Genomic DNA, 24819 nt, shown 5'->3' with positions numbered 1-24819 from the left:
GGAATTGGATCCTATATCATCCTATTTTACAGTTATCTGGTGGGTTCACAGGAATTTTTTTAAGTGTCCTGGAGTTAAAGGCTTTTCATTTATTCTGTTAATGGCCATCACTGGAGATGAGGTGTTCAGAAAGATCTAATACTCCAAGATAATTCTCACAAAAGAGCTATTAGGGGGCTTCCCTGGTGGCGCAGTGGTTGAGAGTCCGCCTGCCGATGCAGGGGACACGGGTTCGTGCCCTGGTCCGGGAAGATCACACATGCCGCGGAGCGGCTGGGCCCGTGAGCCATGGCCGTTGAGCCTGCGCGTCCGGAGGCTGTGCTCCGCAACGGGAGAGGCCACAACAGTGAGAGGCCCGCGTACCGCAAAAAAAAAAAAAAAGAAGTAAAGACTACATGGATTAGTATGTGAATGAAATGGGGGAGTGAGTAGTCTAGAGGAAGTTTACCATAATTCTGCATCTTCAGATAATTCTTTTATATATATATATTGAACTATAGTTGATTTATAGTATTATGTAAGTTTCAGGTATATAACATAGTGATTCACCATTTTTAAAGTTATACTTCATTTATAGTTATTATAAAATATTGGCATATTCCCTGTGCTGTACAATATATACTTGTAGCTTATTTATTTTATACATAGTAGTTTGTACCTCTTAATCCCCTCTCCCCATGGTGCCCCTTCCCCCTTCCCTCTCCTCTCTCCTCAACTGGTAACCAGTAGTTTGTTCTCTCTATTCAGATAATTCTTTTAATTTCTAAAAGCTCTGTTTTCATTTTGAAGAAGAGAACTGCCAACTAGGTCACAAAATTTGCAAGAGCAGTAGAAGAAGATGGAACTTTTATTACATACTTCTTCCTAAACTAATACTGCTTTTACATTCTACATCATTACATTTACATTTATCCTACATACATTTTATCATACATGATTTATCAAATATAGGTTATTATATGAAACAATCTAATTTTTGTCTGTTTATCTTAGGTTTCCCCAGTACAAGCTCTGGTAAATTGCTTGCATCATTTGACTCACTGTTACTCTCCACTGAGTTAATTATATAAAAATTACCTCTGAGTTTTGGAGCTGGGTAGGGAGAAATAGTAAAGCCAAGTGCAGGACATCCAGGTGGCAGCTGTTCATACCTCAAACAATGAGCAAGGTCTAAAGACTATACACAATTAATTATTTCTTTGGGGGCATGAAAGCAGGATTAGAGTAAGGCAGAACTCTTACTGGTTCTCACTGACCAGGTGGTTGTGGTTTTGACGATCAGAGTGAATATTTTCACCTTGGAGGCAAGGGTTCTAGGCTGTAGTGCCACTAGAGCCTCAGTTGTCTCTAAAGAGGAGAATAATATCAGCCAGAGGCTGAGGCTCAAGAGACGTGGTTTATAGTCCCAGCCCTATCACAACTAGATAGGAACTTGGGGATTCATTTAACATGCAAGAGCTTTTATTCCTCACCTGTAAAATAAGACTATTTCACAAGATAACCTCTCAAGATCTTTAGATTTTAGCAGATTCAGAATTTACAGGTACAGACATGTATAGATTGATTTTAAAAATAAAGTAACACATTTTCCTATGACTCAGAAATGGACAGAGACACAGGTCTCAAACTTAGCATATTTTCTCTTTCTAGTTTATTAGACTTAAAAAGCAATTTCTTAACTGATTATTTTTCTTTGATTACAAAGTACTCATAGAAGTTAAATGAGGAATTTTACTGGACTTAAACTGGAACTACTAGTATATAGGAAAATCTGGATTTAGACAAAGCCTTATAACTTTTGGTAGGGTGATTATTTACTTTCAAAAGCAGGCATTCTAGATTCCTTTAAATAGCCACTTTTAAGTCCAGTATAATATTTTTAAATGTAATAAATATCATTCTATATGTAAATCCTTAATTTACACATTATTTTGCTGAAACAAAATCTGCCTTAAGTGAGAATGGCATACCTTAATTTACATGATATTAATCTCTGTAGCCTACCAATTAATAAATAGAAATTTTAAATTAATTTAAAAATGTACAGTGAAATGGGTGTAACCATATGGTGTATATATGTACTTTAAACATTTACTTGATCTAAAGTTTCTAAAACATTGAGAGTCTTAAGGTAAAACTGTAATGCTTCAGGTTTTTTTTCCTTTGTTTTTGGCTCCCTGTCGGGGAACTGAACTCAGTTTTCTTATTAATGTTAAAATTAGGTGTACAAAGGTATTTTGTGGTTGTTATTAATTCTTCGAAAAATAGACAAATTTTCAGTCTCCTTAGCATTAAATTGTTACTATTAAAGTTTAGGAGTACATAAATAAATACTTTACAAAAGAAGCCCTAGTTCCTAGGGCATTAGATTTTCTAAGTTTAATTACCCTAGATTAAACTCATTTCCTTTTTTAATAGGATTACTATAGTAGTAGGGATATTCTGAAGACATAGGATATCTAGATTTCAGCAGTACATTAAAAAAATTTTTTTAAATTAATTTATTTATTTTTGGCTGCGTTGGGTCTTCGCTTCTCTGCACGGGCTTTCTCTAGTTGCTATGAGAGGGGGCTACTCTTTGTTGCGGTGTGCAGGCTTCTCATTGCAGTGTCTTCTCTTGTTGTAGAGCACAGGCTCTAGGCATGTGGGCTTCAGTAGTTGTGGCTCGCGGGCTCTAGAGTGCAGGTTCGGTAGTTGTAGCACACAGGCTTAGTTGCTCCGCGGCATTTGGGATCTTCCTGGAACACGGATTGAACCCGTGTCCCCTGCATTGACAGGCAGATTCTTAACCACTATGCCACCAGGGAAGCCCCAGCAGTACATTTAAGAGAGTTTTTCATATCTTTTGAGGGGGAAGTTATAACTGATTATTCATAACTGAGTAAGTGAAGGAATGAGTGAAAAGAGTTCTACAATATCATCCTGGAACACAGTCTCTGATGAATTGTTGCAATTTGCTTCCTGTCCTTTTCAACCTCTTCATTAATCCTTGGCTAAAGACATTGCCATGCTTAGAGTTGAAGATGTCAAGCAGCTGAAAAGAATAATTAAATTTTTGAGCTGTAAAGTTGGAATCCAGTGGTATTCTCAGACGTAAAGCATAAGTCACCACATTATGTGATTTATGGAAAGATCAACTGTTCTTAACACCATTTTCAATTAAAGAGAAAGCAAACACGGGGACTAAATTAGATGCTGTGACTAGGTTCTCTAGCAGATCTCTTAACTCAAAGTATTTTAGATACTGTGGGATCTTACCTAGTGGGTAAGATCTTAATTAACCTAAATTAGACAAAGCTCTTGTTACATTGCAATACATTTTAATTAGATTGTCTTGGGAATTCCCTGGCGGTCCAGTGGTTAGGACTTGGTGCTTTCACTGCCAGGGCCTGGGTTCAATCCCTGGTCAGGGAACTAAGATCCCACAAGCTGTGTGGCGCGGCCAAAGGAAAAAAAAAAATTAGGTTGTCTTAGTCATTCTTTGAAATTAAAATTCTAGAAAAGAAGCATTATTAATATTACCTTAATATTAGGATGTTATAACAGAAACATTGTTGTTGATATACTTACAACATAAAACACCCTGAGAGAAAACAGAGTTCCCAGTAGTTGAAAAGAATAAGAGAGATGCTTAACAATATCCCCATCTCAGTTTTGTTTACAAAGAGCCACTAAGAACAAAGAACATTTGTTGTCAGTTGATCATGGGCAAATTTGTCTTATTAAAGTTTTCCCCTTAACGTGCACGAGAAAGCACTAAGTTATTAGGAATTTTAATTAGGACTTTTCCTTTCCAGCTCCCTAGACTAATTGTCTACAAATTCTATAATACCCTATGAAGCCTTAGCAATCATCTAAACTTTAAAGTTAATTTTAACTTTAAAATGTTTTGAAAATTAATTTTTATCAAATCATTAGGAGATAGAGGTAATTTTGTCAGAAAATATTCATGGGAAGATAGAAAATGTTTTTTTCCTGAGTGACTGCCAAAGTCAAGAACAAACTAGAGGCAGTTCCATATTGATTTTCTAAATAATGGCTTGGAAACAGAGGTCTTCCATATTTATTGCTTCTTAGTCTTATGTGAGAAATTTGTCTCCTCATTTTAATTGTGGATGCTTTCACTTAATCATGGGGTAAACTATCTTTTACGGTCTGTTACAACTCTGGCTTGGAATTCTGTGGAGAAAAAAAATTTGTAACTCTACCTTTTATGTGGTTGTAGAATATCAGAAACTAACTCAGTCCTTAGAGGACTAAAATTAATTCATAGGCAAACACTGTCTAGCAATCAGAGGTGGCTCTGTAAAACATTGAATGCAAAAAAATGGAAGATTCCAATTCAGAAACCAGCCACAACTATCTGTAGATTTAAATAGCATAAGCATGTATTTGAGGTGATATGATTTATATTCTTATTTCTTATGGATTCATTCAACAGACATTTATTGAGCCTACATTGTCTGCCTGGTCCTGGAGAACCAGAAGCAAATGTAGGCCCCACCATATGTATCCCCCTTCTTTTATGTAATTATAAATAAATTGGTCTCATAACTTTTAGGGAGCCTTACTTTATGAGTAGTTTCACTGGGACCCCAGGTTGTTGACCTGCAGCTGTAAGTCCTTATTTCACTGTTACCGTAGTGAAATTACAGAGTTTAGTGATAGCCTGTGTTAATTAACCCATTCAAATACTGTAGCAAACCTACGTGTAGTCTAACGGAATACAGAAACCTCGGAACAGGGTTTCCTCTCTCTTCTGTGAATACATCATTTTATTGCTATATTAGATTTTTTTTTTTGGAAGTATTTCAAATAGGTTGAGCCTAAGGAAATCAGGCCAGTGAACATGATGGCATTTATTACTGGATTCTGACAAGTAAAATCAAGATTGAAGGCTTATAGATATTTAATGAATGAACCATATTTCATGAAAATTCTTGAATTGTAAAGTTCAGGTGTCCAGGAACTTATCAACTCCTACCCCACCTCCACCTCTCCACCCCACTGCCCACCCTGGCTTTTGGAAATGTGAGAGGGTATTTTGGTTGTCGCAAAGATGTGGAGAGGGGAGTGATTCTGGCTTTCGTGAATAGAGCCCATGGATGACATAATGGCCAAAATGTCAGGAGTAACCCTGGTTGCAAGCAGAGCCCCCGGCATATTTCATCTCCCTCTGCCCTTCCCTCTTCTTTTCTTTTCTCACTGGAAAGGGAGAACCCCAGCAGTACAGGTATTAGGGGTAGCAGTATGCTGTTAGCACCCTGGTGCTCTTGTCACAGCACTTATTTGGTGCCATTCCCTCTTTTTCATCTAAGATATTTTTCTGAGGAAACATTGATGTCTAAATTAGTATCTAAAGTGCTCAACATCGCTAGTTATTAGAGAAATGCAAATCAAAACTATGATGAGGTACCACCTCACACCAGTCAGAATGGCCATCATTATAAGTCTACAAACAACAAATGCTGGAGAGGGTGTGCAGAAAAGGGGACTCTTCTACACTGTTGACAGGAATGTAAATTGGTGCAGCCACTATGGAAAACAGTATGGAGGTTCCTTAAAAAATTAAAAAGAGAGTTGCTGGACTTCCCTGGTGGTGCAGTGGTTAAGAATCTGCCTGTCAATGCAGGGGACACGGGTTCTAGCCTTGGTCGGGGAAGATCCCACGTGCCGCGGAGCAACTAAGCCCGTGTGCCACAACTACTGAATCTGCACTTTAGAGCCCACAAGCCACTACTACTGAGCCCGCACGCCACAACTACTGAAGCCTGCGTGCCTGGAGCCCGTGCTCCGCAACAAGAGAAGCTACCGCAATGAGAAGCCCGTGCACCACAACGAAGAGCAGCCCCTACTCACTGCAACTAGAGAAAGCCCACACGCAGAAACGAAGACCCAATGCAGCCATAAATTAATTAATTAATTAAAAAAATAGAGTTGTCATACGATTGCACTCCTGGTCACATTTCCAGAAAAAACTCTAATTTGGAAAGGTACATGCACCCCAGTGTTCATACCAGCACTATTTACAATAGCCAAGACATGGAAGCAACCTAAATGTCCATTGACAGATGAATTTATAAAGAAGATGTGGCATAGATACACAATGTGAATACTACTCAGCAATAAAAAAGGAAATAATGTCATTTGCAACAATGTAGATGGGCCTAGAGATGATCATACTAAGTGAAGTAAGACAAAAAGAAAGACAAATACCATATGATATCACTTACATGTGGAATCTAAACTGTGACACAAATGAACTTATTTACAAAACAGAAACAGACTCACAGACATAGAAAAGAAACTTATGGTTACCAGGGGGAAAGGAGGTGGGGGTGGGGATAAATTAGGAGTTAGGGATTAGCAGATACAAACTATGATATATAAAATAGATAAACAGCAAGGTCCTACTGTATAGCACAGGAAACTGTACTCAATATCCTGAAATAAACCATAATAGAATAGAATATGAAAAAATATATATAACTGAATCACTTTGCTGTACACCATAAGTTAACACAACATTGTAAATCAACTCTACATCAGTTTAAGATTTTTTTAATATAATAAATGAGTTAGCATCTGAAGGGACATTAATTCGCTATACTTTTTATATTAGAACATATTTATTGACGCCAGTAGAAGGTGTGCGTTATCTTCCTTGTCTTCTTCCTTTTCCCCTCTGTGATTATAATCATAAGTATACTATTGCTGTGTATATATTTATTGTATATACATTGATTGCAGTTCACTGAAGTGAGTTTATTGGAGTGAGTTGTTTCCTAGCTTCAGCTTAGTGAACCTGTGCTTGTGATAATTTCAGGAACAGTACAGATTCTCATTCAGCCACTTTGACTACTATAAACCTGATGTGAGTTTGGAATTTAGAAGTTAGTTGCTTTGACCTTAGCAAGACTTGTTCCCTTATACGCTGTTCCTATTTAATGTAAGCACACTTGGGCCAAAGAACATGTAAATATTTGGCTTCATATTTGTCATCTTACATTAAATGTTGACACTAGTTAATAGAAGTATGTCTAGGAGATCCTTTTCTTTGGATCAGAATACCAGCTTCACTTTCTTTCTAACCATTTCTAAATGATTATCTTTTCCTTATTGCAATTCAAAATATCTAAATTTGAATTCATAATTGTCCTTCCTAAAACTAACCCTGTTTTTCATCTTCCCTATTGCGTCATCACTCTCTTAGACTGGAAACTTGGGCCTCATCTTTTTTTTTTTTTTAACTTTAAAAAAAAATTTTATTGGAATATAGTTGATTTACAATGTTGTGTTAGTTTCAGGTGTACAGCAAAGTGAGTCAGTTATACATATACGTATATCCACTCTTTTTTAGATTCTTTTCCCGTATAGGGGCCTCATCTTTATTCATTCTTCTCTTTCATCTCTAATATGTAGTCAACAAATCCTGTTGGTTCCTTCTTCAGAAGAATCACTAGGCCTTTCTTTCACATTTCCTCTGCCACTACTTTACTCCAATCCTTATCATGTTTCACTAAGAACACCTCTAGTTTCTCACCTCTCTTCAAGCTTTTGACTTCTCAGGTTAAAACTACCAAAGTAGATGGCAGAATGCGTTAAGACATAATGTCTCAGGAAAAAACAGGAGACAGGTGAATATTTACTCTGAGATCATCTAATCTGCAACAGAGTAAAATTTATCTTTGTCTTTTGTCCTAAATTTTAACTATTCCCAGAGTTTTACTTACTCATTTATTCCTTCATTTAATAAATGTTTAATAGTATTTATTAAGTATATGTTCTGGTGTAAATAGCTAAATATTATATTTATTGTCTTTGCATTTTCCTTTGACAATTCATGTGTTGTCTTCAATTATCCTATTTATGCTTTCTCTAGTTTTTCAACCTCAACCTTGCAAGCTCTAGTCCTATTTCTTAGGTACTAAACCTCGATTCATTTTAACTCCATAAATCACACAAGTTCCAAAACTGATGGATAGCAAAGCAAGGACTCAACTCCATCTCTTCTGCAGACCAGCAGCCTTCCAACCGCATCTTACTAATATAATAAGGCCTGTTGTCTAAGCTTAATGACATGAAACAATGGAATACTATAATGTGATGGTATCTCAAGAGAAAGGGCAAAGGAATGAGAAATTGGCCCTTAAATTGTTTTTTTATAACAAACTTTAAGAAGTTTGGAAAGCATTATATTCCCATAAGTAGCCAGTTAATAGCATACATGTCTTCAACTTGCTTCCTACTCCTTCTTGGTTGTATTTTTATTTTGCTATTCTTAAAGAATATTTGGAACCACTAGGGCTGTATGCAGTTTAGTGGGAAATTAAACAACAAAGAACAATGAAGCCAGGTTATTTAAAAATGTAATAGCTTCATATCTTCCCCTGCCGAAGCCATCTATGGCTAGTAAGATGTTGGAAAGAATAAATTGAGTCAATCCTTGTTCTTCTCACATGGACTTGAACTAGCCCTCAAAAGCCATTTTCTTGCTCTTTTAGCAATTTTTATATTTTCTGAGAATGTGAAAAATGTGTTTGTTTTTTTATTCCTGAGAGCCCAGTATGGTCTGTTCTTCACCTGTGATTGGAAGGTATAAAATAGATATTAAGTAAGGATTTTCAGTAGATAGCTTATGTAGATCTGATATTCATGGAGCATAGCAAGAAAACAGCTTCTTACTGTGGCGAATAACATTTTCTAAAACAATATAGCATTACCTACGTATTTCCTCCAAGTGGTAGTTTCTCAGACATAGAATATGCTTGAACATATTCTAATGGTTTACCATATACTTTTGAAATTTGAGTTGTTTTATTTTGCCTTTTTTATTAACTTTTATTGGAATATGGTTGCTTTACAATGTTGTGTCAGTCTCCACTGTGCAACAAAATGAATCAGACATATACATACAGATATCCCTTCCCTTTTGGACTTCCTTCCCATTTAGGTTACCACAGTGCATTCCCAGTTCCTCCCACCCCACCCCTTTCCCCCTTGGTATCTGTACATTTGTTCCCTACATCTATGTCTCTATTTCTGCTTTGCCAATAAGATCATCTCTAGATTCCACATATATGCATTATTATACAATATTTGCTTTTCTCTTTCTGACTTACTTCACTCTGTATGACACTCTCTAAGGCCATCCATGTCTCTACAAATGACCCAATTTCATTCTTTTTATGGCTGAGTAATATTCCATTGTACATATGTACCACATCTTCTTTATCCATTCCTCTGTTGATGGACATTTAGGTTGCTTCCATGTCCTGCCTATTGTAAGTACTGCTGCTATGAACATTGGGGTGCATGTGGTTTTTTGAATTACGGTTTTCTCTGGGTATATGCCCAGGAGTGGGATTGTTGGGTCATATGGTAGTTCTGTGTTTAGCTTTTAAGGAACCTCTATATTCTTTTCCATAGTGGCTGTATCAATTTACATTCCCACCAACAGTGTATGAGGGTTCCCTTTTCTCCACACTCTCTCCAGCGTATTGTTTGTAGATTTTTTTGAAGATGGCCATTCTGACCGGTGTGAGGAGATGCCTCATTGTACTTTTGATTTGCATTTCTCTAATAGTGTTGTTGAGCATCTTTTCATGTGTTTGTTGGCCATCTGTATATCTTCTTTGGAGAAATGTCTGTTTAGGTCTTCTGCCCATTTTTGGATTGGGTTGTTTGTTTTTTTGATTTTGAGCTGCATGAGCTGCTTGTATATTTTGGAGATTAATCCTTTGTCTGTTGTTTCATTTGCAAATATTTTCTCCCATTCTGAGGGTTGTCTTTTCGTCTTGTTTATGGTTTCCTTTGCTGTGCAAAAGCTTTTAAGATTCATTAGGTCCCATGTGTTTATTTTTGTTTTTATTTCCCTTTCTCTAGGAGGTGGGTCAAAAAGGATCTTGCTGTGATTTATGTCATAGAGTGTTCTGCCTATGTTTCTAGTGTCTGATCTTACATTAAGTCTTTAATTCATTTTGAGTTTATTTTTGTGTATGGTGTTAGGGAGTGTTCTAATTTCATTCTTTTACATGTAGCTGTCCAGTTTTCCCGGCACCACTTATTGAAGAGGCTGTCTTTTCTCCATTGTATATTTTTGCCTTCTTTGTTGTAGATTAGATGACCATAGGTGTGTGGGTTTATCTCTGGGCTTTCTATCCTGTTCCATTAATCTGTATTTGTTTTTGTGCAAGTACCATACTGTCTTGATTACTGTAGCTTTGTAGTATAGTCTGAAGTCAGGGAGCCTGATTCCTGCAGCTCTGTTTTTCTTTCTCAGGATCACTTTGGCTATTCAGGGTCTTTTGTGTTTCCAAAGAAATTGTAAAATTTTCTGTTCTAGTTCTGTGAAAAATGCCATTGGTAATTTGATAGGGATTGCATTGAATCTGTAGATTGCTTTGGGTAGTATAGTCATTTTGACAATATTGATTCTTCCAATCCAAGATCATGATTATCTCTCCATCTGTTTGTGTCATCTTTGATTTCTTTCATCAGTATTTTACAGTTTTCTGTGTACAGGTCTTTTGCCTCCTTAGGTAGGTTTATTCCTGGGTATTTTTTTGTTGTTGTTGCAATGGTAAATGGGATCGTTTCCTTAATTTCTCTTTCTGCCCTTTTGTTGTTAGTGTATAGGAATGCAAGAGATTTCTGTGTATTAATTTTGTATCCTGCAACTTTACCAAGTTCATTGATTAGCTCTAGTAGTTTTCTGGTGGCATCTTTAGGCTTTTCTATGTATAGTATCATGTCATGCCCTTTTTTTTTTTTTTAACATTGAAGGTATGATCTGGGATTAGAGGAGATGGGGAATTACTGCTTACTGAGTACAGAGTTTCAGTTTTGGATGATGAAAAATTTCTGGAAATAGATAATGGCAGTGGTTCCACAACATTGTGAATGTACTTAATGTCATTAAATTGTACACTTAAAATGGTTGAAATGGTAAATTTTGTGTTTTGTATATATTACCTCAATAAAGAAAAAAGTTTTTTGAAAAACACTGAAGGTATGACCTCACTTAGAAAACTGAAATCAACCTGGTCCCACTAAAGGCTATATTTTTTCTTCCTCATAAGCCTGCTATTTTGAAAATGTTTGTTTACAAACAACATATATTATTTTTCCTGAAAAAAAGAAAAGTAATTAGGAACTAAGAGCCAGTCAGCATTTTTGAACAGCACCAGTATAATGATACCACCTGGAGTACTTAAAATTCCAGATAAAATTAAATATTTGTCATTTTAATCTGCATATACGACTTCATTATGGGTGAATGTACACTTTCTATTGGGCCCTTGGAAATCTGGAAAACAGCTTGACCCTTTTACACACCTCAGGTTGGAGACCACTGTTCTATACTATGTCATGACATCACAGATACTATTTTAATATACCATTTCATCTTATGACACAAATTGCTGTATGATTCTGTACTTGCTTTGCAGGTGGTGCTTGGGGGTTACCTGGCCCTTCCTTGATTGGAGGCTGATGTTCCCATCAGGGCTTTATGGTACTTTACAGATGTGAGATAGCTCCCCAAACACCTTTGAGCCCCTTAGGTGGTACATGATTCCTTTGAGGTAGGCAGAGCCTAAATAAGCAACCTTCACTGCTTATTGTACTTCTTCAGTTAATTGTCTCGAATATGAAGGCAGGTAATTTAACTAATTTCTAAAGAAGTTCAGTGCCTCTATTCTTCCTTCCTAAAACCTCATAATTCTGGTATTGGCTTTGGCACTAAGCAAAAGCTTCTGTTGCTCTCCTTTCTGAACTAATTGGTTCTAAGCAGTAAAATAAAGTACTTGCCTTATTTAGAGGTTCATATGACTATATTAATCTCAAAAGAGTTTAAACTCCTTTACAGTTCCTCGCTTTGTCATTTTTCTGCTCCCCCACCCACTGGCTGGTTATGGGGGTTTACTTTTTCATAAAGAAAGCCGCTGAAGTCAAAAGCTACCTCTTACTGAATCCCAGTGGGAGGTTAATACAGTTAGGGACTTTTTAGCTGAACTGGTTGCCAGCTGGAGGAGGGCAAGAGAAGAGACTCCTTGAGGAATGCACAGCCAACTGATGCGACAGGTTTTAACTTCAGTGCCTTCCTTGCAGATCTGTTCTCTGCTTTCTACAAATACAGATAGTAATTGATTTATTAGATTTATCATTTTTCTTCCTTGATTCAACTTTACTTTTCCCCATCTTTTGCCACTTTGGGAAAAATTTATCCAGCCAGTCATCAGGCATCAACATCAAGAAGGTCAGTCTGTAGAAACAGAACAAGTTCCTTCCTTGGTCTTCGGACTTTTTTCCCCAGTGGATCCTTCATGAATAAAATACAGTAAAGCGTGAAAGAGAAGGAGAACATTAGGCATTTTATCCAAAAAATAAAGTAGTATCCATGAGGTCTGACAGCTGAGGTAGGTTTTAATAATACAGAAAAGCCTCTGGAATTAGCCTTGGTTTTTATAAGGAGTATCTTTTGTCTGGGATTTGCTTCCAAATAATTGCAAGGGAGGGAGGAAGTACCGGCCATGAATTAATAATTGAAGCTGGATAAAGAGTGCATAAAATTCATTATCCTCTCTACTTTTATATATATTTGAAATGTTGTATAACAAAGAGGTTTTTAAAAGACATCTTTTCCCCAGGAATTTTGGAAGGATAAAATCTATTTCCTTATGAAATTTTAAGCATCCCCCCCGCAATACTCAACAGTGTTGAACACCATAAGGATACTATTGTAGGTTTGTATTACTGAGGGAAAAAATATTTTCTTGTCAGATATAATTCTGAATTTAGTAGGGTTTTTTGTCATTATTTTTGTTTTGTTATTGTCCAGATTGTTTTATTTATACAGCAATGTGTCAAATTATTTCAAAAACTAGATTCTAGTGAAACTTGTCTTCAGCTTTGTTTCCATCTGAAGGCATGTTCAGTAAACTTTAATCAGTATTGAGAAGTCTGAAAACTACTCAATGAAAAAATAGTATTAAACAGTTTCTTTATAAAGTAACACTTAAACGTTTTTAGTTGTTTGTAAAGGAAACTTTTTGTGTTATCATTAAAATATCCCTGATATATCTTTGGGTGGTATTTAGTAAAGGAGCCTATTTTCTCAGTCTGGGTCCTAACTTAACTTTACTGCTAAATCCTCGGTGTCTTGTAGTTTGTCAAGTGATCACACTTATTAAAATATCTATGCCAATTGAGATACTATAACTTTGATCTAAAGCAAGGGTTAGCAACCTTTTTTTTTTTCTTTGTAAAGGGCCAGATAGTAAATATTTTAGGCTTTGAGGGCCACAAAAGTGCTCTATTACATATTCTTCTTTGTTTTTTTGTTCTTAGAACTCTTAAAAATAGTTCTTAGCTCTTTTGTAAGATCCTTATTAAAACAGGCAGAATTAAACAATTGCTTTTTAATTAGATGCTTTACAAAATATTAATAAAAACTAAGGACCCAAATGTTAAAGGTTATTTTCAAAGGTAAAATTATGACTCTTACACAAAATGAACATATGTCAAAGATTGTATTTAACTCACTAATTAACCAATTATTAGGAGCCAGTAAGATATTAAAATGAGAATTAGACTTATGGAAATTTATATTCTCTACCAGACAAAATTGATTTGTATTTCATCACCAGCGCTGTCCACAAGGTAATTTCCGTCTCTACAGAGTTTCACAATAACCTAGCCAGAGACAAAGATGCAGACCTTTATACTATCAGATAACTCCAAAATATCCAATAGACAACACCAGATATTCCCTTGAAAGGGCACGTAAAATTTTTTACCATTTTAGTCTTTCACAGTTTCTGCTGACAATCTCCCATCCCTCTTGTGATCATAAATAATTTCCAAAGATTTTTCTTGATCGCAAAATAGTTGGTCTGTTTAGGTTTGACCTGATTATTTATATAGATGCGTTAAGAGTGCTAATTAATCATACAGACAGCCTTGAGTTTTCTTTGAAAATCCACAGTGATACAGTTTTGAGCAATTACTAAGGCTACAAGGTTAACTTCTGTATGGAAGTTTTCGTAAAGAATTTTAGATTGGACTTTTAAACACCTCTATTATTTACTATCCCAAGGTTAGGAAACCACACCTAAGAAACTCTCTGACTAGATTTCATCTACAGAGCTGATAAATTTGAATGAGTTAATCTCATCTTTAGGTCCCCAGCATTTGCTGAGGCTTGCTAGGAAGTAAGTGACCTTCCTTACCACCGCTAAGCCAGGGACCCTGTAAATCAGGCATCAGGTCGGTTTTCCTGGGAGGGCTTCTTTTTAGACATTGGCTCCATATATAAAGTCAACTATTCTTAATATGATTTTTCATATATGATTAAATGAGAATCTTTCTCAAATATGACATTCCAGGTATGTATGGTTACAAAATCCAATTATATCCTAATAAAAAGGAGATAAGATACTAGTATTGATCCTATACAAATAACTGTATTGCCATAAAAAGTTAAGGAAAACTCAGTAAGTTTCTGAATGCTGTTGATTCAGTAAAAATCAGATACTACTTAATGTTTTATTTTAGATCACAAAAGCAGAGTCTACTAAAATGTGAGTTAGAAATAGTTTAAGAAGAAAGTAAAAGGGCTTTCTCATGTAGCCACAAAAAATAGAACATTAAGAGAACATCAACAGTATTCTAAACAAAAAACCACAATAAAATTTCCTTCATCAGTTCATTCCGTCCTGAATAGTTAGTTCTTGCTCAAATGGAACTTGGGTCAGCAGTCTGCTTTCATGAAACATCTGCTTCTGGACTGAAAAGCATCATGGAAATCCTGGTCTAGTCCACTGGTAAATCCTGAAAGTTATCTAAGTGATGTCAGCTCAGAAACATGTACCTAAGGGTCTGTTCTTTGGAATAGCAATAGTTTGTAGAGTAACTTATACATTCCTTTCTATGAGACTCTCAAAGATAGTTTTAGGTGTAACAGTTAACCTGAAAGTTTCATTTTTCTATATTTAGGAGCCAGTCTTGGGAAGGCCAAATCAAAAGAATTGTTGAAAGAGATTTGGACCCTTCATTAAGATAGGAGCATTGATGAGAAACAGTACTTGGTTATTTAATCAAAATGACAATAAAACATTATAATAAACATGTAAGGGAATGCAATTTTAAAGAACTTAGCTCTTTCACAAGTAAAAAACCTTTGTTCTTTCTGGTTGTTTTGTTTTGTTTTTTTAATCATTAAGAACATTGTAAATCCAACATAAGGCCAGAAAGTTATTCTGCTATCTAGGCAAATTACACAGAAGATAAAGAATAATCTTTCATATTATAGATGAAGGCATTAATCAGTAAGCCAAAGAAACTAGCCCATCAAAACTGATTGAATTTTGCAAAATTTGGACATATTTCATATCTTCTTTTCAGATCCCAGTAGTATAAACCAAAGCAAATCAAATTCAGTTTCTAAGACTTGTCTTTCTTTCAAATTCTGGAACAAACTGCCACTTTACTTTGGGACAAAAATGCTCTTTTTCCTTCAGAAACAAAAGGACTTTACACCTTGTACTGTTGCTCCTAGCGTAGTTCGAACCTCTTATATCAATTATATTTCAGAGAGAAGATTAGGTGGAGGGAATGGATAATAAGAAATATCTGTCACACACAAGGATTTTAGCAGAACAGAAAGGCTCCTGAATACAGATAACAGATTTTCTACAGCCCCACACTTCTCTTACACCTTCTTAAAGTGGCAAAATGAACCCGATTGGTAATATGACCTGAAGATATAGCCACTCTAACAGCATATAGAAATAAGAAGCAAATGTATATCAACTTAAAACTATGCTTAATAATCAACATTTAGTGTTCTATTTACTTAGAAATTTATCTGAGCATCTAAGAATTATTTGTTAATTAGCTTCATTTAACGTTAGTCCAAGATTTTAAATTGCCATAAGATCTTGGAGGTATTTAAGCTGACACATAATTGCTATTGATATAAAAAGTTATCCAGGGGGACTTCCCTGGTGGCGCAGTGGTTGGGAGTCCGCCTGCCGATGCGGAGTGTAAGGATTCGTGCCCAGGTCCGGGAGGATCCCACGTGCCGCGGAGCGGCTGGGCCCGTGAGCCATGGACGCTGAGGCTGCGCGTCCGGAGCCTGTTGCTCCGCAACGGGAGAGGCCACAGCAGTGAGAGACGCGCGTACCGCAAAAAAAAAAAAAAAGTTCTTCAGTATTACGACTCAATTTAGATGAACACAAATTTTCATTTTTCTAAATATCAGACATTATATAAGAAGAATACTATTAACTTGTTTGATCAGTAAACCTGTATAAGTAAATTTAGGAAGTTCAGATTAATTTTAATCTGAATTAAAACAAACCCAAGTAAATTAAAATGTGTGCAGTATTATACTTGGACAAAACTAATCTTTTTTCTTTGTTTTTTTTTTGTTTACAAATCTAGTCTTGATTTGCAAAATATTTAACTTAATTATATGAATTTGGATTTTTTAAATGTTTCAGAACTAGTAGTTTCTGTAGGAAGGATTTTTTTTCTTTGTCTAACATATTTGAAGTATTACATGTTCAGTTCGTTTTCTTGGACTTCTAAGAATATTTGATACGTAAGTGCTTATTTAGCTCTATAAAACCAACGAGAACAGAACCCCTTAATTTAAGAGCTATTATAATTAATTTTTAATGTCTTCTAAAAATAGGAAAACATTTTATACTTACACAACAAGAAGTCAAGATCTTTCTGAATTACAGACACAGACACACAGAGAGCTATGGCTTCAGTTCTACAACTTCAGCCATGAATCAAAAGTAAGCGCAAAACCTTACCAGTACAGATCTCAAAGAGCTGTTCCCCTTTCTAATATATACAGCATTTTTAATTGAGTTGAGCTCAATGTAGACAAATGGGCAAAAAGAAAAGTCTAACAAACTGAATTCTCTTTTGGTTTATTACCCAACAGAAAATAGATCTATTGTGTATCACTTTTCTGAAGAGACCACCACATGGTCAAATTATTAAAATCAAATTCTCATTCTGTGCTGCCATCAATGAGGAGTAATTTATCATAAAGCAGAAACAAACAAAATCAGCAAGAGAAAAAAAATCAAAAGAACCAGAAAGTAGCAAAATTAATGTTCTATTGCCAGTTGAGATTTTCTTTGGGAGCCAAGAAGACTTGTACCCAGGCTAAGGCAGCCAGTGAGGGGTACTTCTCTGACAACTTGGGTAAATTCATTAGCATCTTGGTGGAACCTCAAAAACTGTTTGAGAATAATTTTTTGTAAGGTAAGATCATGACCCTCATATAAATACACAGTGAACATTTCTTACACACAAGGTCTTACACACCCAGGAAACTCTTCAGGGCTGCTCTCTACATATGGCAGCTCATCCAGTCAAGGCAGTTTTGATCTTATGACATCTTGTCTCAACACTTGCTTCAGTGATCTCAGTGGGAAGGAAAGAGAATAAAAGAGCTCATGACAGAAATGTTTGGTTTGGTTTTTTCTAAGTGATGAGGTTACACATAATTTTGCTTTCTTTTACGCCCACTCGTGTTTTCAGAGTTTTCTACAATGAACATAATTGTCTTAAAAGAAGGTATATTTAAAATGCTAATAAACAGAATTGAGCAAACATCTGCTAATGTTGATGCTAGCAGTGCAGGATTGGGGTTTTTTTTTGTTTTTTTGTCATTGTTTTTGTAGAAACAAATATTTACTCTGTTGAAACCTTATAACCTAATTTTTAAGCAAAGACACAACTTATATTAAGTCATAAAATTCTTTATTAATTTGTTCTGGAGAGTCAGGGTCTGAGTTCTGTGCCTCTAGAGATAAAAGAGGAATTTCTGGAGCCATGATTTTAACCCAGAATTTTCTTCAAATTCATTCAAGATACTTTGGATTCCATTCAGAGTACTTTCTCTGATTTTAAATGAAAAATGCTAAGGAAGCTGGTGAATGCTGATAGAAGAACCTTCTTTGACCTCTCAGTACTGTGCTGGCTTGAGGTTCCAGCCCCATACTTAAATTTAAGTATAGAAATGATCACAGCTTTAGGCTCATAGAAAGGACTATACTGTACTATATCAAATTGTCTTCATGTTAACCTTTGTGCATGTTAACTTCAAAAAAATGTTACTAGCTATTATACATTGTACACGCTACACTATATTTTATAATCATTAAAATTCTTCCTGTGTGCATTTCCCAAAACTACTTTTATAAATGAAGAAATAAAGCTCAGATCTGATAGGTTGTTTAAGGATAAATCCCAAAGTGACTTTTTCAGTGCAGAAACAGTTTCTTCAAGACATTCAGTTCTTTCATGCAGTATCGTGGGTATTGAATAAATAGTATGTGATGGTACAGAAGCTGAGCTCAGGTTTACGATTGTGGTGTTTTAATCTGTTGCTTAAACTTCAGAGACCTTAATGCTTTTCATTCAGAAGCTTTTTCTCCCTTTTTCCATAGTGAAAAAGACTTCAGGGTCTCATGCTCTGCACAAGAAGTCTTTCTGAAGTCTTTCTCTTGCTCAGTTTTCATTTAAATGACTTTGTGAACCTAAAATGAAAATAAGAGAAGAAACATTAGAAAAGCATAGAAATTTGTCCTGCCGATCTTTTAGTCCTTTGTCGAAACATGGGTAGATTGTTTTCTCTTTGTATTTATTGAACCAAGCTACCTAAACAGTGTTATCCTATTTAGAATGTTTTTAACCTTCTTTAAGCTATTCTCTAAACCTTATCTGGTTTTAAAGGAAAATACAAATGTGGATGGTGAATTAATGTTCTGTAGCTTTAAATTCAGCCAGTTTGGTGCTTTTGTCTCTTATAAAAGATGCTCACAGCTCGAGAAGAGAGGCAGCTACTGTCTGTGATCTCCATTCTCAAACTATTCAACTATTCATTTGCATTAGCAGCTCTAGCAAACTGCACCCACATCCAGGCGCGCGCATACACATACACACACACACACACACGCACACACATACACACACGGATGCTTGTTTGGCAGAAGCTTTCTGTTTATTCAGCAGAGTCCTCCCTGGCTCCCAGATGTAGAAAGCTCTAAGAGTTGATGCAGGAGACAGAACCGGAACTGTATGAAGGCTGAGGAAGGCACTGCGAAGGATTGGCTATGCAGGGATGTTGATGTGGTGTGGCTGTACCTGCCTGTTCTGTGAAAGTCACTTCTCTGAAGCTGTGAAGGTGAGAAGCCCAGGGATCAACTAGAAGCTTCATTTCGGCCGGCTGTTGGCGGGGGAATGCATTCCCAGTGGTAGCTGTCCTCATTTACAGCGTTATTCTCGGAAACCAAGTATGTGCAGCCTTGACAGACTATGCCACAGCTCCTCTGCAGTTTGGAAGCTGGGACAAATGGAAAGAGCTTAGAGCCAAAAGAGGTTGTGATTGTTTGCACGATCCAAGCTTGCTCTGGCAGTGCACAAATGAAGGATGAGCTTTGTGGCAAGCAAAATCAGCAGACTGCCTGACAGGGGGTTTTGGTAAGATAAATGTGTTGCTTGTGTTTTGGGTCTCCACCACCTTGCCCCCCATCTTTTCTTGTTTTTTTGGTTTTACTTTTCTGTATCAGCTATATAGAATTGACTGTTAGCAATAACTAAAACATTTTAGAGATTCACATTTGGTGGTAAGGGATAGCCAAGGGAGCTGAAAGGAAACCATTATTTCTGGTCATTCAGTTTTGTGACCTTCAGAAATAATCATCAAGTTTTCTCCATATCCATGAAGAGGCAGAAGCTAGGAATTTCCAGAGCAAAGAACGCTAACAATAAGATATCCCTTCTCTTCTTTGAACAGTCATAATTACCCCCGCTCCTTTTTTTTTCCCCCCCAGCTTTCCCTATGGCCTGAAGTGGAGAAGAAAAAATAAAGTCTTCTTGCTCTTATTAAATTGTTGCCACTGAAACAGTAATAGGCTGAGAATATAAGTATGGAGGTGGAGGAAGGCAGTTTGAGGAGTCTGCTATTTTCATAGCTGTGCATTGGTGGGTGTTTATCTTAGATTCATTAGCATTGATGTTCATTATCAAGTGGTTGTTAGTGCTTTATCTCTTTGCCTGTACTGTGATTTAATCCCTTTTATGTTTTATTTTGTACAATTTTTCTTTGCCAGGCCCAGTTGTATCATTATGAGGCCTTTTTCTGTTATTATTAATACATATTAACGTTTATTAGAGAAAAGATGGTTGTAGAAAGTAGCCCTGAAATACTTATGGACCTCAAAAAAGGTAAAGATATTTTCTCTTTAAAATCTAGGGTTTGCTTTCAGCAGATTCTGGAGTCTTGATTTGGGGATCTTTAATAAGCATTTTATTGCAAGTTAAAGAAATAGTCACATTAGTTTTGTGAAATCCTACCTTACTCTAATCTGCCTTAAGTTGGATCCTGTTTCTTGTGTTTTTCTAAGCATGAAGGTTTACTTTTCCTCATCCTTTCTTAGGCAAGTGTTGCTGGATGGTATGGTGACTGTTTTATTAGCCTACCTCAGACCTTGTCCTTGAGCCCCCCCACTTCTCACCAGTGGAGAGAGCCAAGTTTTCTAGCTGCTTAGAGGGGCACAGAAGAAAACCATTGACACCTGGCTTTTTGCTGACTCACTGGTTATATAAGCCTTGTAAATACAGCTATCCATATACTCCATTAGGTTACTGGGCAGGTGGCCCCCTCCTTGTTTACTGGCCTTTTCCTTTCTCATCACCCTTCTGCTTCTTCCTTAAGTTTTTGGTAACACAGTCTCAACCTTTCACCAAGTGAGTTCTAAGAAGCAGTGAATAGACAAATCTTTTTTCTTCTATTGAATTGTTGGGTTAACTGTGTATTTTCATCTTGATTATGTTAAAATTCCAAATTCTATATTTTCTTGGCACATGAAACCTACAGTATTAATACATCTTTTCATTTGTGGGCCAGTTAAAGTAAAAACTTCCTTTTCTGTCTTTGAGAACTCAGTTTAAATGCCCCTGTTCAAAGAATTATTCTGTGACCTCCCAGTCTAAAGTAGGTTTCTCGGCCTTACATTATTCCTTTTCTCACAGCACTGTGTTCTTTTTCTTTGCAGCACTTTTCACAGTTTATGTTATTTGATTACCCGTTTTTCTGTTTCTGCCACTTTTCCCCACTCAGCCCTAAGTGTCGTGAAGGCAGAGAGTTTATTTTTTTGTCAATATATGCCAAAGCGCCTAGCAAAACGCCTGGCTGAGAGTTGAAGAAATGACAGTAGGCAGTATTACATGTGTAAAGACCCTATGCTGATGTCGACTGAAAAAAAAATGTACAACGTCAGAGTTGTGAAGTAAGTTTTATTTGGGGCAAAATGAGGACTGTAGCCTGGGAGACAGCCTCTCAGAGAGCTGTGAGGAACTACTCCAAAGAGGTAGGTGGGGAGTTCAGTATATATGTGATTTTGGTGAAGGGGGATCATGCAGTCAAGCACACATGTTGACAGAATGTTGCCACTAGTCACAAGGAGCAGATGCCTCCATTAATGATTTAAGTGCTTTTCTAAATATGAGAAGATGCAAGAAATTGGGATCATAAAATCTGAAAAATATCTAACGATCTGAAGCCCTGTTCTGCCAGTTTTTCCCGGAGCACAGAGTGCCTCATTCCTGATCTCTGCCCTGGCTCCTTTCAGGGTGTGTTGAAGGTCAGCAATTATGGTGGCTAGTGACTTCATCCTTGTAGAGGCAGATGGTGAGCAACAATTCTTCATCCACAGTGAGAAGAAACAGGATGAGCAGCAGGGTCTAAAAAAGGCCAGTGTGGCTAGAGTGAGAGGAGCATGCTATAAGATGAAGCTAGAGAGAGGTCCAGAGCCCAATCAATCACATAGGACGTTATAGACCAAGTTCACATTCTTGTTCTTAATATTTTAAGAGTGTGGAAAGCTACTAAAATAATTTAAGCATTGGGTGATTTAGGATTTCCTTTTTTTTCTTCTTTTAATTCTTTAGTTTAATTGAGGGCCTAAATGAATGCAGCTAGATCAGTCAGGGCAAGTGATTCAGGAGAGAGAGGACAAAATTTTTTTTTTAATAGTTCTGTTCCTCAATTTAATCTTTTTTTAAAATAAATTTATGTATTTATTTATTTACTTCTGGCTGCGTTGGGTCTTCGTTGCTGCTCACGGGCTTTCTCTAGTTGCAGCCAGCAGGGGCTACTTGTCGTTGCCATGCGTGGGCTTCTCTTGTTGCAGGGCACGGGCTCTAGGCGCACGGACTTCAGTAGCAGCATGTAGGCTCAGTAGTTGTGGCTCGTGGGCTCTAGAGCGCGGGCTCAGCAGTTGTGGCTTGCGGGCTTTAGAGCACAGATTCAGTAGTTGTGGCACACAGGCTTAGTTGCTCCGCGGCATATGGGATCTTCCTTGACCAGGGCTAGAACACGTGTCCCCTACATTGGCAGGCAGATTCTTAACCACTGCACCGCCAGGGAAGTCCTGAGAGGACAAGATTTTGTCCTAAGGGTTTGACGGTAGAAATAAGTAGAGATAGGTGGGAAGTATTATAATTTGACAGAAATTTGGAAAGTAAAATACATAGGACTTGGTATTGGATTGGATATAGGTAGAAGGCAGATGATGTCAAGGATGATTCCTGGGCTTTGGCATGGTTTGGTTTGGCTTGTGTAACCTGATGGATAGTAATGCTTTCCCTGAGGTATAGAATACTGTAAGAGAACCAGGTTTCGAGAAGGATCACAGTGTTTGGTTTTGGTCATGTAGATTTTGATATAGTCAAGTAGCCCTTTGGATCTGTACATCTAGATTCCAAAGGAGATTGTACTACCTTTACCATTGGGAAACCTTTAGTGATATCCTCGGAATAAAGTCCAAAACAGTTTAGACCTACCTTGGGAGCTTATCTCCCACCATAGCCCTCTCCTGTGCCATACTTTTACAGTCTCATGAACCATTCAGTCGTCTTGAAGAGGCTATTACATTTCCTTCTTCTGGGCCTTTGCTCATACTGGCGGTCAACCTGAAATGCCTTTCCTTACCCCTTCTCATTTTTATCAAAAACTTCTTCCTTCAAGGCTCATTTCGTTTTTCACCTCCTCCAAGAAGCCTTCCCTGTTCCCTCTCCGTTCCTGTATTCAAGAAGTACTTTACCTTCATATCTACCATATCATTTGCTTAATCAGACCTGTGTTTCATTTCTCTGTCTCACCAACTAGGTTGTGTGTTTCTTGAGAGCAGGGATTCCACCTTTGTTCAGTACGTTAGCTAAGAAGAACAAAGGATAATTGCAAAATTAATTAAATAGTAGAAGCCTTGATCTTTTCTACACCCTGCTTCCTTAGTCTCATAGCACCATGAAGTCCATCTATCTACTGATTTTCTCTAGGCTGTCTTACATTTGTACCTTATAGATACCTACATACAACTTTTCTACCTACATAGTAGAAAAGTTCTTCCTTTAATATGCAAAATCCCTAAGCTAGTCATTTTCATCACATACTTTTTTACTTTTACTTTATTTGTAATTTATCAGAAAAACTGAAATCTTGCTGTTACTTATCACACGTGAAAGAATTGACCAAGACAGGAAGGACCAGAATTCATGGCTGATCTTGTTCTCTGTGTCTCCTCTTTTCCCATTCTCTGGAATAATTCTAGAACCCATGCAGTACTTTTTTCAGTGAGGTCACTTATTGGCGTTTAAGACTGGGTAAGGCTGTGCGTTGCAGGAGACGTGACCCACATATTTCCTAGTGCTCCCTGATAGGATAGCACTGTCCACAGTTGAGCAAGCCTCCCCCCAGGGAACAGAGTGTAGAAATGCACAAACAAGTTATGAAGGTTGGCTCCTTCCCATTTAAGTAATTCTTTCACAGAGGCTTAAGCATTCAATTTGTCTCTTCAGACATCTTTAAATAGTTGAATTTCCTTCCTATTATCTCAGTTAATATTTGTATGTATTGATTTTCATTCTTTGGAAGCCTGAATTTCAGTGATTTCTTACCCCTTTTAGGAGTTATAGATACCTCCATTTAAAAACCTGAGAGACAATTGGACTACCCTCTGAAATTTATACCAGTCACATATTTATGCTTTTTTTATATAGATGTGTTCAATTTAGACCTTTCTTTTAGCATAGTTGTCCCATTATAACTTGGAAATATGAACTAGATTGTATCCCTTATGTTCTATTTGAGAACGTTGGTTTATATATCATCCATTGTCGTTACAGATCTTGAATGAGAAGAATCTAAGCAGCTCTAAACATTATATCACAAAGGAATGACTGTAGTTCTACCATGATTTGATTACTTGCAACTAAATAAAAATTATTTTAAGATAAATTTATTTAAAAAGAGGGACAGATCATTATTGCACTCTTGATAAACTCTTCTCAGATCAATTCTGTTCATTAAAAAATATATAAAATCTTTGACAAGTGATACTCTAGGCTCTTACCTTTCTTAGAATTTGTACTTAATTTTGAGAACATAGCTGCTTTTTTGTACAGTAGAATAAAGCAGATACACATATAAAGTTTGAATACCTGCTGTGTAAACTATCTAATATCTTGAGAGTCATCAGTTTTTAAAGATCATAGAAATGTTAAATTACTTTTTGCCTGTACTTCCCTTTATGTTAGCTGCTTTGGGACAGTGCCATACTACTACTATCTGGATAGCTCTAGTAGTACCTCACTTCATGCTCCATATATATAATATATATATTTAATAGACTTTAGGAAGGGGGTTGTAATCCTAAATATGGGATTCCCATCTGGAGTCTGACTTTGTAGAAATCATCAATGCCTCCTTTTTATGTTGATCCAACTGGT

The 24819-nt window shown here is 36.6% G+C and overlaps 1 protein-coding gene across 10 annotated transcripts in view; it reads left to right on the top strand.

The window, feature by feature from the left end:
- TMCC1 (transmembrane and coiled-coil domain family 1) overlaps window positions 1-24819 on the top strand; it is a 228999-nt gene that overhangs the window by 167476 nt on the left and 36704 nt on the right. For 2 of the 10 annotated variants that reach the window (XM_082662866.1, XM_082662865.1), the window contains exon 1: window positions 19087-19213. The exons of the other annotated variants lie outside the window; for them this stretch is intronic. In XM_082662866.1, coding sequence (XP_082518992.1) covers window positions 19151-19213 — 63 coding nt within the window. In that variant the 5' untranslated portion in view covers window positions 19087-19150. Of the gene's footprint in view, window positions 1-19086; window positions 19214-24819 lie in introns of those variants that run through there. 10 annotated transcript variants of the gene reach the window in all.

This window comes from Grampus griseus (assembly GCF_964374135.1).
Source record: "Grampus griseus genome assembly, chromosome: 10".
Lineage (NCBI taxonomy): Eukaryota > Metazoa > Chordata > Mammalia > Artiodactyla > Delphinidae > Grampus > Grampus griseus.
Note: the sequence above shows the minus strand (reverse complement) of the source record. Positions and strands in the feature narration are given on the sequence as shown.